A 14,093-nucleotide genomic window follows, 5' to 3' on the forward strand; every position below is an offset into this window, starting at 1 on the left:
TCATCACCATTCTCTTGCTTTTGTATAGCTTTCTTTAACTGTGAAGTGCGAGAAGATCTATGTAGGTATTTCCTCTTGCCTTTGCATTCGTAACTCCAGTGTCCCATTTCCAGACACTTTTGGCATCGCACTCCCTGGGGATATGCAGATCGCGGATCACTGCAAATACAGTGATAGAAATTAGAGAAATTGCTACAACGATATCATTTGTTCACGCCTTGTCTTGGCGTGTTAGACTCGTCGTTGACTCATAAATATTTCAAGGTTACGTGGGATCTTCGAGCTCATGCAAATGTAACTTATTTCGAAATATAAACTTACGATTTCTTCAATAGCTTCATCCCGTTCCAGTTCATGAGGTTGGTTTCGTCTTGCGTATAACCTTCAATAATCGTATAATGTTCGAAAGAGAATTACTTAGAATGCACGATCACGTTTTATCACATTTGCACTCGCGTGTTTTGAAGTTTGTTTACGTGCCGAGAAGTTTATGTACGGTTTTCAATGCGCGTCGAAACTCGAGAGACACAACGGTTTCTCATTCGTCGACTCGACAATTGAGAGTGTATCGTATAAGTCGATTGTGTATAAAAATTACAAAAGTAAATAAATTTACTAAGTGTTGATCAATGAAGTTATAAATATTCTAATGAATTTTTTTTTAATCACTATCATTTTTATTTCAAAATATAATCGATTTTCTGCCGATTGATTTGATTGCTCACGTTGCAAGTTTGTTGCAGATCGAAAAGGATCTAAAATTCTTCAAGTAAGAACTTCAAGTTAGAACTTAAATTCTTCAAGTTTAGACATATTTTTAATTAACTGCAATATTTTTTATTAAAACGTTTAAATTATATATATAATCAGTTTATTGTCTACACAATTTAATATTGTCTACACAATTTTATTAATATAAAACTGATTTAATTTAATTTAAAGTTTATACGTATAAATATTATTGCTAATAACAATAATAATAAAAATATATTAAAAAATAATGATAAAATATAAATTTCTTTGTAGTTATTAATAATTTTGAACCAAAAAATATTAAGCGAGGTCCAAACTCTTACTTGAGAAACTTTATGAACAAAGAACGATTTTGATGATATATGCAGCTATATTTTAGATAATTTCATTTTACTTTGATGTAGCAAACGACAAGGATGATTGATTCCAAAAATGATTCTTCGAGCAGTACGAAAAATCTTGCTCCTGATCCTTTTCTAATCGAATACGGAAATAAATATGTAGAATTGAGAATCACGAAGGACGCAATAAGTATGTATCGAGACAGCTTTCTGGAGAACAAAAAGATATTAGAGGAAGAAAAACAAGAGCTGGTGATAAATCAATTAATAAAATTCTGCCTAAATAACTTTAAATTTTTCTTTAAATATTTGCAGAAATTATTTGCATTAATTTATAAAAGATATTAGTTGTATAAATTGTAATATGAAGTTTTGAATATAAATTAAATATAAATTAAATATTTAAATTATTTAAATTATATAATTTAAATTATATAATTAAAGTTATTATAATAGTTATTTAAATAGTTATTTAATTAAATAATTGATTTTTACCAAATTAAGATGATCAATTAATAATCTATCATTTATGATGCGCAACATTTTTAAGAATTTTCGGAAAGCTATTTTTAAAAATAGGCATAATATTTATTTTATTTGTATGCTTTCGATTCGCATAATGTTTATTTTATTTGCGTAAAATAGAAAATATAATTTTATATTTTTGGCAATGAGCCAGTGTAAAAAACAAATTTCACAAATGGGTCACATACAGCCTGGGGGAGCCGCAAGTTGCGTATCGTTAATTTAATTATTGGAATATGTCTAATTTAAATCGCTAAATCGTGACTCATCTCTTAATTGCATTAAATGCATGAGATATTTTTTTGTTTTTTAATTCAGGAGAAATTAAATTATCAAGTGTGGTCGCTGGAAGACTCATTATGCGAACAGATATGGCGATTCTCACATGAACATGATTTTGCTGTTATCTTTCAATATCATCCTTTTGTTATAAATTGTGCAAAGCCAAGGAGCAACTGTAAAGATGGTGGGATTATATAAAGATTAAGAATTTTTGACCGCACTTTGATTAACTTCGACAATCAATTCAACCAACAGAATTATCTAAAATAAATTTTTGTATAATTCCTTGTGTGATCCGGTTTTTTTTTACATATTAAAAAACAAAAAAATTAATAATTCTATGCATATTAATAAAATATACAATAATATATTATAATTATTTGCTAAGTCATCTATTAAGTTAATCGAGAATTAAATTAATTGGCAAAATTATCTATTTAAAATATAATATTCAACTATACGATTCATTGTTCCGAATTTAATTTCTTTTTTTCATATATTAAACAAAAAAGATGATAATTCTATCCATTTTAACGAAACAGTATTATTTGCTAAGTTAATTTTACCGATTAAGTTAATCACTTATTAGTACGGTCGGGGTTACTCTTAAAGGGTTCAGGTTCTTTCACTCGCACGCGTGCGTTAAACCGAAGATAATTCTGTTAGGTACGAAAAGGAGCTCCGAGCTGATTGATCTCATAAATGAAATCGATGCTATCAAAGCAGAAATGATTGATCTTAATCAAGGAAAGAATGTTAAACAAGAAGTAGAGAGCGCTTTAACAAAATTACGAAAGTTGCAATTAATCTCGGACGATGTCACGGAATTATTACGGTATGTACAACTGACGCTTTCATTAATGTAATTAATTTTAATCTCGATTCGATTTACTCTTTATCTTTTTTTAATTCTGAAAATTAGTTATTATTAATTAATCTTACATTGATAGAACTGGACCTAAAACAATTATAAAGATATCTATATAAGAAAATTTGTCACTTAATTCTAGATTAATATGTTCTCCACAGTCTTCGTACAAACTTGAAACAATATCGATGCCGATATATGATGAAATAATTTCTAATAATGGAAATAAAGGCAAACGACGTAAGAATGATTCCAGTTGCGCAAGTATCCAATATAATTCTAATTAAATCGATTTAATCAATTGATGTAATCAATCAGATTGATTTTTTTTAGCATGTCATTCAGAATACTCTTCCATTAGTTATTGCATTTTTGGTTTTCATATTTGTTTTTTTAGAACAAATAAAAAATGACAAATCAAATTTTATGCCTAAGAAGAAATTAGTATTTACGATTCCTAAGAATTATCCTGAATTGTCGCTTGAGAGAAATATCATATTTACTGCGAACACAATAATCACGAATACATCTATAGAAGTAAGTAATAATTTTGAAATTATTTCCTTTCTTTGTGTCCTTGACTACTTTATGTTTGTATTGCGATAATGAGATATGCATTAATGGCAATTACAGTCTACAAGCAACAAGAAATCCAAAAATTTTACTCTCAAGAAACGCAGCGAGATTTCTATCAAGTTTCAACAATATCACAAGCATAAATATTAATTATAACTGATTTCGATAAATATATTCGCACAAATTCAATGATTAAAGATAATTAAGGGATATTTTGATTTTCAATATAAATATTAAAAATTTAATTTAAAAAATCATAATAAAAATTTGTTTAATTATTATCTTAACTGTTATATTGTAATAAAAAAATTAAATATAAACTTAAAATTATGTGCAAAGTTTTTAATATCAGAAAAAGATCGCGCAGAAACGAAGAAACAAGAGAGATTTTCGGGAAAATATTTTATAATATATTTGCATGTTTAGAAATATTTATACAGTGTCTGACGTAAAGTCATGTAATATACATTGAGTTACATTTAATATTACATTCTTGGAATTATACACAATTAACACAATATCGTATGTTACGCAATAGACTATTCAACAAGCGTTTATTTACTTGGAATAGTGTACTGAGCGTTTGCAATCATCACGGTAAATTTATCATTTGCAAACCATGTGAATTATGTACCATGTTTATCAATTTGTTTTGCTTCTTTATTTCTTTTTTTAACTGTTTATAACAGTTAGATCGTATTATATCAACGATCTTGACAACTTATATGTGAATGACTCGATGAATTTTCTACATGAGAAGACTTTCATTACAATATCTAGAAACTAATTTGTTAAACGGTCGCCACGTCACGTCGTTTCGATAACATCGTAAAAAACATTAATATTAATCAATCTAATTAAAAATTGCAGCCTTGATTTATTAATAACATGCTAATATTCATATTTTTTCTATTATATAAATTTTTCGGACAGTTTCCTTGTTAAACTGAAAATGCAATCTAAATTTACGTTTAAAATTTTAATTCAATTTGTCTTTATTTTAATTTGCATATTTTAATTTACATGTATCTATAAATTAAAATATATATACACGTACATAAGTATCGTGATTTGACATTTTCATTTAACTCCTTCATGTAACATTTTGCAACAAATAAATAAATAAATTTAATAATCGAAATGCATAAAATGAAAAAATACAAAAGCGCTGATATAAATCCTTATAATTGTAGATAACGTATACATAGTAACGTGTAAAATACACTAAAAGCAATAAACATACAAAATTATATTACTTAGTATTATAAAATTCCAACAGTTCCATTCTAAAATAATGCGCACTATTTCTAATATTACATAACATCGAGTAAATTACGTCATATTTTTAAAAAAAGAAAATCTTTTGTTTAATATCGATGAACCGCTTACGTCTTCGATAATAGTCGACGCATTTCACTATTAATAGTTCGCATAAGTGGGATCTCATGACGACCGTTATATCGCAACCTTTATCCTCTATAATACAATGAAAGAAGTTTTTCACTTTCAGACTTAAAATATCTGACATACTCATTAATTAGCAAGAATCTTCGCAACGCTTGCCCGACGTGCTCTTTTAAATTGTACTAATTAAGTTTTACAACGTCTCCTCCTTCATAACGTGTTCATATCATCGTAATGAATTATAAATAGTCTTTGCGAGAGAATCTTTGATACCGTTCATCACTGATCATTTTTAATTCGCAACCCGACCACGTCGAAACGTCCTCATATGTACAGTCTAATGGAGAGAACTTGCAAATTAATGTATTTTACATGCAATCTTTCAGCGATAAAGATTCTTACTTAAAACAGGAAGCCAAGAGACGAATCTCATCGCGATCCTTGCGAGGTGCATACTTCATTGTTTCAAAAAACATAAATATACATACTGACTGATAGCATACAAACAGGTAGATATACAGAACTCATATACTCATATACAGAAAGGAAATTTGTAACGCATTGAACCTTAGCACGAAGGAATACTTCTATTAACTTCATTAAAATAACAATTAATAAATCATGAAATGTAATAAAAATTGGCAAATCACAAATTACACAATAATAACATCTAATAATCGAATTTCGTCGTGTTAAAGATCGAAGAAAAAAATTAGAATGATATCTAAAATATTATAAATTTATTATCGAGCGATTTTCGATAGACATCGAAGAAAATTCTCTAATTCACAGTTAGAAACTGTTATACATAATGGAAAACAGGAGCTTAAAATATATACATATACATATACACATATATGTAGAGTGAAAGAAAAAAAGAATAGAACTATTAATTGATATATAGAGACAATTGCAGCACTTGAATAAAAATTACCGCACAGCCATAGTTGCAATTTTTTTACAAGATATACCTATTGTCTATTTGCGGACAATAGAGATTATGGCAGACGCCTCTTTTTTGCGGAATTAATATCTTCAACTATGAAGATTATATACATGAAGATTTTTACAATACTCAATGTTAATTAATTATTAGAACGCGTCAATAATTGATATGTCGGCGGCCACCAAATAATCTAGCATTTGCAACAAACACAAACAATGCTGAATCCATACTTGCAAATTAAGTAATTATATTTTTGCAAATCATCTTCGGCGAATGTCGTACATTAATAGAGATCACGGTATGATTGATTTCACAATTGAACACATATTAAAACGTAATTATTACAATTCAGTTTTCGTTTAGTTATTATGAAGCATGCGATAATCCCGATTATTCTCGCATATTTAATACTAAATGAAATTATCTTCTACCAAAAAAAGCTCTAATTTCTATAATTAAATTAATTTAATTAATTAATTACACGATTGCGTGTTAAATATGCGATAACAATAAAGACTCGACACTTAAGTAAGCCACAAGACGTAGAAAACGATGTAATAAGAACAAATTAGCTAATTACAAATACGCAAATTATGACGCCTTAATGCATGTTATACGGCCACTTGACATATATGTATATAGAGAAACACAATTCAGTAGCGTTAGAAATGTGCGAACTATACGAATCGAATCAGATAAGATCTGTATAATTCGAATCCGAACTATTCAAAAATATTGAACCTAAAAGATTGGAATACAAATTAACATATTTAACAATCTTATAAAATTCCACTAGTAAGTAAACAGATAAAATTTTTTTTACTATCTATGTAAAATTCAATCTAACAATAATTGTTGTTAGTTAAAAATTATGTTTCAATGATTTGATTTAATTTAATTCGATTCGATTCGATGTTAAAAAAACTTTGATTCGCACATCTCTTATGCACAAGTGAAAAGATTGTTCAGAATGAAGAAATCAGATAAGAAGCCATAGATCTTAGAATTCAAAACTCATAAGATCTATAGGCACATTATTAAATGCGAGCCTATTTATATAATATACATATATAATACTTTATTTTTAATTAATAACGGACGTACAAATATTTATGGATGTATAATACATGTAATTTTATAATTACATTGGCACTATTTCTTTGTGTAAAGACAAAAGCAGAATAACAACAATGTGCGAGTGCATGTGTGAGAGAGAAAGAGAGAGAGAGAGAGAGAGAGAGAGAGAGAGAGAGAGAGAAGGAAGAAAAAACGAAAGAGAATGAGATGAAATGTAGCAACATCGATCGCTTTATGGAATTTAGCAGAATATAATCTCAAGAAAATGCTCAATGTCTTCTTCATTCTTTTTTTACACTTGGCAGCACAATCTCTTTAATCTAATAAAAGCACATCCTGAAACAGTACAGAGACTTCGTTGCTTTAATATCGTACAAAATAAATCGAATAGAAGATCCATGTTGTTTCCATTTTTTTTTGTACAATTACAGGATATTTTCACCATTATCATTTTCTTGTCTAATATCACTTTGCTTCAAAAATTTCTTTGATAATCTACAAACCGTAATATGCATTTTACGCTCGGATACGCTCCCTCTTTTTTCCAGCTCTATATTTACCTAATTTAAACACAGAAAGATGCGAATTACCATGAGAAATCTCGCGTTACTTTACATAGGAATAATTGCACATAGAATTCATCTTACAATTACTCCGTGAATCTCGACGAAACGCATAATCGTTGTTCGTTACTGTAAATTATGTAATAAGAGTAAATTATTTTAAATTCTGGTATGTCGTACTTCACCGTTACTTCATAAGCATAAATCATCGCTTTTTGTTCTTTTTGCTTTCTGTAAATTCTTACCTTCACAGGATAATCTCCATTATCGATGCAAACTGTTGAATCAGATAAATAGAGCTATATAGTTTTACGTATCAGTGATTTCCCACAGAAGGTCTGACATCTACAATATATTTTGTACCTTACAAGGTAACACGCATTGACGAAAGACAAATGAGAAACAATATGTACAATGCGTATTAACAAATATAATATCGGAGAATGAGAAGATGTGTAGAAATTTACGTATATGTTTCGTTTCATATGCTCATAGTCACAATTTCTCGATTTAAATACTTTAGTAAAATATCTTTTTTTCGCTTATATACGCAGTTTCAATCTTTATATAGTAAACAATGTTATATAAATGATGCCGATTCTTAATGTTTCTTTATCATTTGTAAATTAAAGATCTTATTTTTTTTATATTTGTAGGACGTTTATATTCCTTTTTATAACAACATGTGTTCTTACGCAATTTTGTTGCGTATAAAAACATTAAAATATTTCTAAACTGTTCAACTTTTTCAATAAACGTGGAATATAAAAGTAAATCGTTATTTAATTTACTAAGTTTTAAAAATAATTGCAATATACGCATTTATAATATCTCGTATGTCAGTTATTTAATTAAAATTTTTTTTCTGTGTACAATAACAAAGAGTTAATTTGTAATCAAAAGCAATGTTAAAATACGAAAGTATTTTAAGTATTAAACCAATTATCAACAATAAAAATACAATATGCATTATATATTTTACAAATCTAAATAATAATTAATATTATTAATAACGAATTTAATACGTTCATATATAAAGTAGAACTCTTATATTTCATATATATATAAAAACCGGCTCATTGCATTTTGTAAAAACATACTTTTATATAATATTTTGTTGATAATTCTACCAATATCGGATTACGCTTTGATAAATAGAAAACGCAAACTAAAAGCGCAAATATAAAATATATAAACATGATTTATATTTTTTATTTTACTTTAATACTTTAATAAAATTATCATCTATCATGATATCTAAAATATTTCGTTAGAATTGAACAAGAGTTACTCTATATATCCTACTCTTGTTCGAAAAAAAAAATTCTTACTCAACTTGATATTACATGTTAACATCTTCCTGCACTCGAAAAGAGATATTTTTTCTTACGATCCGGAAACAAAGTAAATTGTGTATTTTATTTTATATAGTGTAACGTGATAGCATCATTTACATATTTCCTTAAAATGAGATCATTAAAATGAGAATTTACATCGACATATGTATGTCATTATTATAAATACATTTCTCTCGTATGTCAAACAACTTTCCTCTCTCTCTCTCTCTCTCTCTCTCTCTCTCTCTCTCTCTCTCTCTCTCTCTCTCTCTCTTTTTCTATTCATCTCTCATAATTAAGAATCGACATCTATATAACCGTAAAAAAAACACGCGATAAAATAAAATAATAAAACAATTATGTTGGTCGATAAGGACCCTGCATTTTAAGAAATTGAATCACCAGTGATGGTCCACCGGCTACAATTTCCATTGGTATATGCGACAGCGGACAATTTTCAATTGACATAATACCGAGATTCTTACACAACGCCAGTTCAAATGGCAGATTGTGCAGGGACTTGTTGTCGTTGAGGTAGAGTGACTCTAAGCTTTCCAAGGTGCCAACCTCCTCCGGCAAATAAGTTAGTTGATTCTCGCCCACGCTGAGATACGTGAGATTCCTTAGATGACCGATTGTGCGTGGCAACTCGGTAAGCTTATTCGACTGCAAGATCAGCTTTTGCAACTCGGTCATTAAGCCGATCTCATTCGGCAACACATCAATGTAATTCTCCTCCAAGTCCAACACCCGCAGTTTTTGAAGATTCACTATAGTGGTCGGAATATGTTTCAGTCCATTGTTAGAGAGAATCAGTATCTCTAGACTTTGCAGGCACTGTATGTCATCTGGAAGCTTTGTCAGCTGATTCGTTCCAAGATTCAGCTCGACCATGGCCACCCACGAACCGATATCCAGCGGCAAAGTGTTCAGCTTATTTTCTTTCATGTTCAGTTTTGTGAGGTTCTTGGATCGTGAGAAAATGCCGTAGGGTATCTTGTCGATCTCATTGTGCTCTACATTGATGGAATAAGCGTTGACAAATTGTCCTGGACCACCTGCAGGATATGAGGTAAATAAGTTTCTAGACAATGTGATTGTCGTAAGATATGACAGACTAGCCAGCAGTCCATCTGGTAGATGCGATATTTGATTGCCTTCCACACTGAATTCATCCATCAATTTGCAGTTCGCCAATGATTTAGGAATACTTGTTAGTTTATTATATCGGATTCCTAGTCTGGTCAACGACACCAGATTGCCGATCGTATCCGGCAAGTCGAGCAGTTCGTTATGTTGCACATCCAGGGTGGACAATTGCACGCACTTGCCAATTTCCGGAGGTAGATGTTCCAAATGATTATGCGAGACATCAAAGGTAAGAAGATTGACCAGCTCGCCTATCCCTGCAGGCAGTTCCTTGATTTTGTTCTCTCGAAAGCTCAGCATGGTGAGATTCGTCAAGTTACATATGTTGTTTTTGACGTATTTAACACGATTAAAGCGCAGGAACAAAGTGGTGAGTGACGTGAGCTTGTACACTACGTCTGGAATCACGATGAGCTTATTGTGTCTGAGATCTAACACCCGTAGCGACTTGAGATTCTCCAGAGTGTTGGGCAAATTGGTGAGCGAGTTCTCGCTCAGCGCGAGTGTCTCCAGATTCGACAGATACCCAATCTCGGGTGGCAGAGTCGTCAGCTTGTTGCCATAGAGATAGAACTCCCGCAGATGCTTCAATTCCTTCACGGAACTAGGTAAAGTCGTGATACAGGCCTTGCTCAGGTCTAACCGCCTCACGCAGTCTTCCCTACATCGGATGAACTCCTTACCCACATCCAACTCCGCCTGGATCGGCTTGGTCTTCTTACCAGCGGGTTTCAGCTTGTTTGAGTCTGGATGTTTGATCATAACAATTTTCTTGGAGTCGACCAGACTGCTACTGCTGCTACTTCCGAAGGAAGACATAGTGGAGAACTTTTTGTCATGCATCAGTTGAAGCTCCACGTCCTCGGATATCTCGTTGCTAGCCGTACAAGCCGATAATCCGCAACCCTCTAGATACTCGGGTATATCCTGCTCCTTCATGTCGAGGTTCAAAAGACTGTCGTCCCCGAGACTCGTCGCGCGATTACGATTCGTCTTCGGCAGACACACCGTCGATATGTTACTCACGCTTGTACAGTGCTTGCACGATTTTTTCATAACCTACAATCTTCCTTCCCTTACCGCGCGTTCGCCGCCAAATGACGCGACGCGACGAGGGTACTACGGTGATGTATACACAAGCACGTATGAAATAACACTATACAGGTGAAAGAGATTCGCACGCATATACATACGCACGCACGCACGTCAATTCCCCCTCCAATCAAAGATATCTCGAGGTTGACTTGAGATTGCTTGAGGTGACTCGAAATCTCTAAAATGTGACGTGCCGCTCTTCACTGCGACTCGCACGCGATTAAAATGGTCAGACACATCTACGTAAATTGTAAAAGATTAATGCTCGACCATAAGACTTGGAAATATCGACATTATCGATATAGGCAGGTATAAAATGACCTTTGCGTTCGGCTCCGTCTTCGACGGATTCGACCGAATAATCACCTGTAACAACGCAAGCGCGAGCATACTAACTAACCGCACACGTATACGTCACTATATGTATTATGCATACAGCATATATGTGTGTACCCATATAAATGTTTTCTATGAATGTCCAACCATTGGGCATTCAGCGGATTCAACAGTGAGTGAATGCTCGTTACGTATTGGTGTAATCTTTTAGATCTAAACGTCTCATTGGATAATATAGAAGAATATACCAATACTGTTGGGTGCATTCGTTTACGTAGCGGTTAGTGCAGAATATCATCTAAGGCTACTGCACACAAAATTCTGTAACAGTATGCGTAAGGTGTAAATTTAAGCCCATAAATCAATCAGGATACTGCTTTATTAGATTATGTAATCTTAGATTATGTAATCTAACGGAAATGAAAATAACGATAAACTTATTCCATAATAATCTAATAATGAAGCGAATTTCAACCAATTGAAACTCTAATGGATAAGTTTACTGCTATTTTTATTTCCGTTTAGAGTACATAGATCTCAATGTACTGTTACGCTGATTCTACAATGAGTCAGTAATAAGGACTGTCACACAAATTTCTGTAACAGTAACCTCAAAGCGTGAACTTAAGCCGATGAACCAATCAGGATATTCCCTAACAGCACAAAGACTCTAAATCAATTCTGAGTCGACTATAGCTTCTAGATGTCTGAAAAATGGACGTCCATAAGTCGACTTTAAACGATTTGGAGATTCTAAGTCATAATGTCCCACTAAAGACGACTATAAGCGGACTTTAAGTCAACTATTCTAGGCTGTAATCCGATTCATGCCCACAACGCTCATCAACAGAATTCATCCTTGTTTAACTATAGTTAAACAACAAGAAATGATTCCATATTTAAGCTTTGTGAACGTAAATCGCACTAGACGTCCTAAGATCGACATTGGAAGGATGTCTGTACAAAGTCGACTTACAATCGACTCTAAAACCCTGACTTAGCAAAATCAACTTACAGTCGACATATCGACGTTTGTGCTGTTAAGATTGCTTTCGATCTACTCTAACGGAAATAAAAATAGCAGCCATAAGACGAGTTTTAACCTGTTGAAATTCACCTTATTACGAGATTATGAATAAGTTTACTGTTATTTCCATTTCTGTTAGATTAATTTAAAGCAATATCCTGATTGACTCATCGGCTTAAATTTATATCTTACGTATACTGTTACGGAATTTTGTGTGCGGCAGCCCTAATCAATAGTTTATCTACCGAAATTCACTTATCAGTGAAGTTAACCAATAGCCAATTTGTACGACTAAGGCTGATTGGCCAATTTCATCGATCAAAACTAAGACCAGAATCAGACTATGTATTGAATGTATTGAGATTAAAGATTAAAGATTGAAATTTTATCAATGAAGACAAAGAAATTTTGGTTGTTTTGGTCAAACTTCAATCTTTCAATCTTCAATCTCATTCTTTAATGTAGTCTGATTCCGTTCTAATGGCTCTTGCATACCAGCGCGATGCGGGACGCGCGACATCCAGGTTGTCTTCACAAGTGTATTTATATATCATTTTATTCTTGTTGTTCACCAAATGTTAAACGAAGATAAATAATACATGGGTGCACCCGAATAAATTTCCGAACACAGTCCAATAAGCATATATTATATAAGATGCGTTCGGGGAGTCGCTATTCGCGCTATTTAGCGCTACAAATTGTTCGCGGAGCTGCAGATAGTGCTAACAAACACAATCATGACATCACTAATGATAGCGTGTTACATCACAACTACGCGCTATCAATGCTATTTCTTCCGAGGTAATGTATTGCTAACGTTAGCGTTTACAGATCCAAGCATAGCGTTAGTAGCATTTAACATTCGTCAAAGTTAGATTAATATTTAAGGGGATTTTGTTCTCAAGTATCACCAAACTTTTCTCTCTTAAAATTTTGTAGAGTAAACATACGTACGTAATGTGTGAATTTCAAATTTTATCATAATAAATGCAATCTCAATTTTAATCTCTGCTGATGACTTGCCATTAGGCTGGAGTGAACGTAATTCTTACTTGTGTATCATCTTTAACTTTCCAAAGTTTCTGCGAAGTGCAACTTATGTATTTGATTTCATTATAAATGTGAAAGTTAGAGATATCTTGTTACTTGCAATTTTTAATTCGTGTGTACGGAAAAAAGTTACTATTACGGTACGCGGCAGGGTATTCCGCTGCAGATGCTTAAGATCCTTATTAGATGTAAATATATTTCTTCTTCTAAAATCGACAATGGATGCTCAAGGGTTCTTCATTTTATCTGATTAATTTACTTAATGTAACTATATTAATTTTTTGATCTAATTTCTACATTGTTCACTTCGGCAAGCTATCATAGAGATTACAATTGCGTTCTGTTGTTATTCACAACGAGAAAATAAAAAATTTAACGTTACAAATACTTTACAAAACCTTAAAAATTTTAATTATAGGGAAAAGTTTGAAAACAGAATCTTCTACATTAACTTTTAAATTAATCTCGATGAATATCTCTTTGGTTAAATGCTATCAACACTATACTAGAATCGAATCATGAAACTTGTTAACGCTATCGCGCTATTGGCTCCAAGAAAAGCGTTGGTAGCGTTTGCGTCCATAGCGCGAATAGTGTCTCCCCGAACGCATCCATAATTTTTCCAAGTATCGCAATGTCGCAGCAAAAGTTGGGCAAAGTTGAACATTTCTAGTACGTGACAAGCGAATAAGTTGAGTTGCGTACACAAAGTTGATTATACAAAAAGCAGAATTAATTGAAAAATGTATATATATATATATATA

At 31.9% G+C, this 14,093-nt stretch overlaps 2 protein-coding genes across 2 annotated transcripts in view; both read right to left on the bottom strand.

Moving 5' to 3' along the window:
• LOC108690861 (zinc finger CCHC domain-containing protein 10) overlaps positions 1–470 on the bottom strand; it is a 1,418-nt gene extending 948 nt beyond the window's left edge. Inside the window, exons 1-2 of the mRNA XM_018198370.1 lie at positions 322–470; positions 1–159 (exon numbers count right to left, since the gene is read on the bottom strand). Of these exons, the coding sequence (XP_018053859.1) occupies positions 1–159; positions 322–356 (194 nt within the window). The 5' untranslated portion in view covers positions 357–470. The remainder of the gene's footprint in view (positions 160–321) is intronic.
• An 8,475-nt stretch (positions 471–8,945) lies between these two features.
• Positions 8,946–11,154, bottom strand: LOC108691042 (leucine-rich repeat protein soc-2 homolog). Its single transcript, XM_018198665.1, has one exon. It carries the CDS (start codon positions 10,875–10,877, stop codon positions 9,030–9,032), a length of 1,848 nt encoding a protein of 615 aa, XP_018054154.1. The 5' UTR covers positions 10,878–11,154; the 3' UTR covers positions 8,946–9,029.
• Positions 11,155–14,093: the final 2,939 nt, after the last annotated feature.

The sequence above is a fragment of the Atta colombica genome, unplaced genomic scaffold, assembly GCF_001594045.1.
Source record: "Atta colombica isolate Treedump-2 unplaced genomic scaffold, Acol1.0 scaffold38, whole genome shotgun sequence".
Taxonomy (NCBI): Eukaryota; Metazoa; Arthropoda; class Insecta; order Hymenoptera; family Formicidae; genus Atta; species Atta colombica.

Bases quoted from the DNA above. Each gene is read 5' to 3' on its own strand.
- LOC108691042 (XM_018198665.1), bottom strand. From the start codon at position 10,877: ATGAAAAAATCGTGCAAGCACTGTACAAGCGTGAGTAACATATCGACG.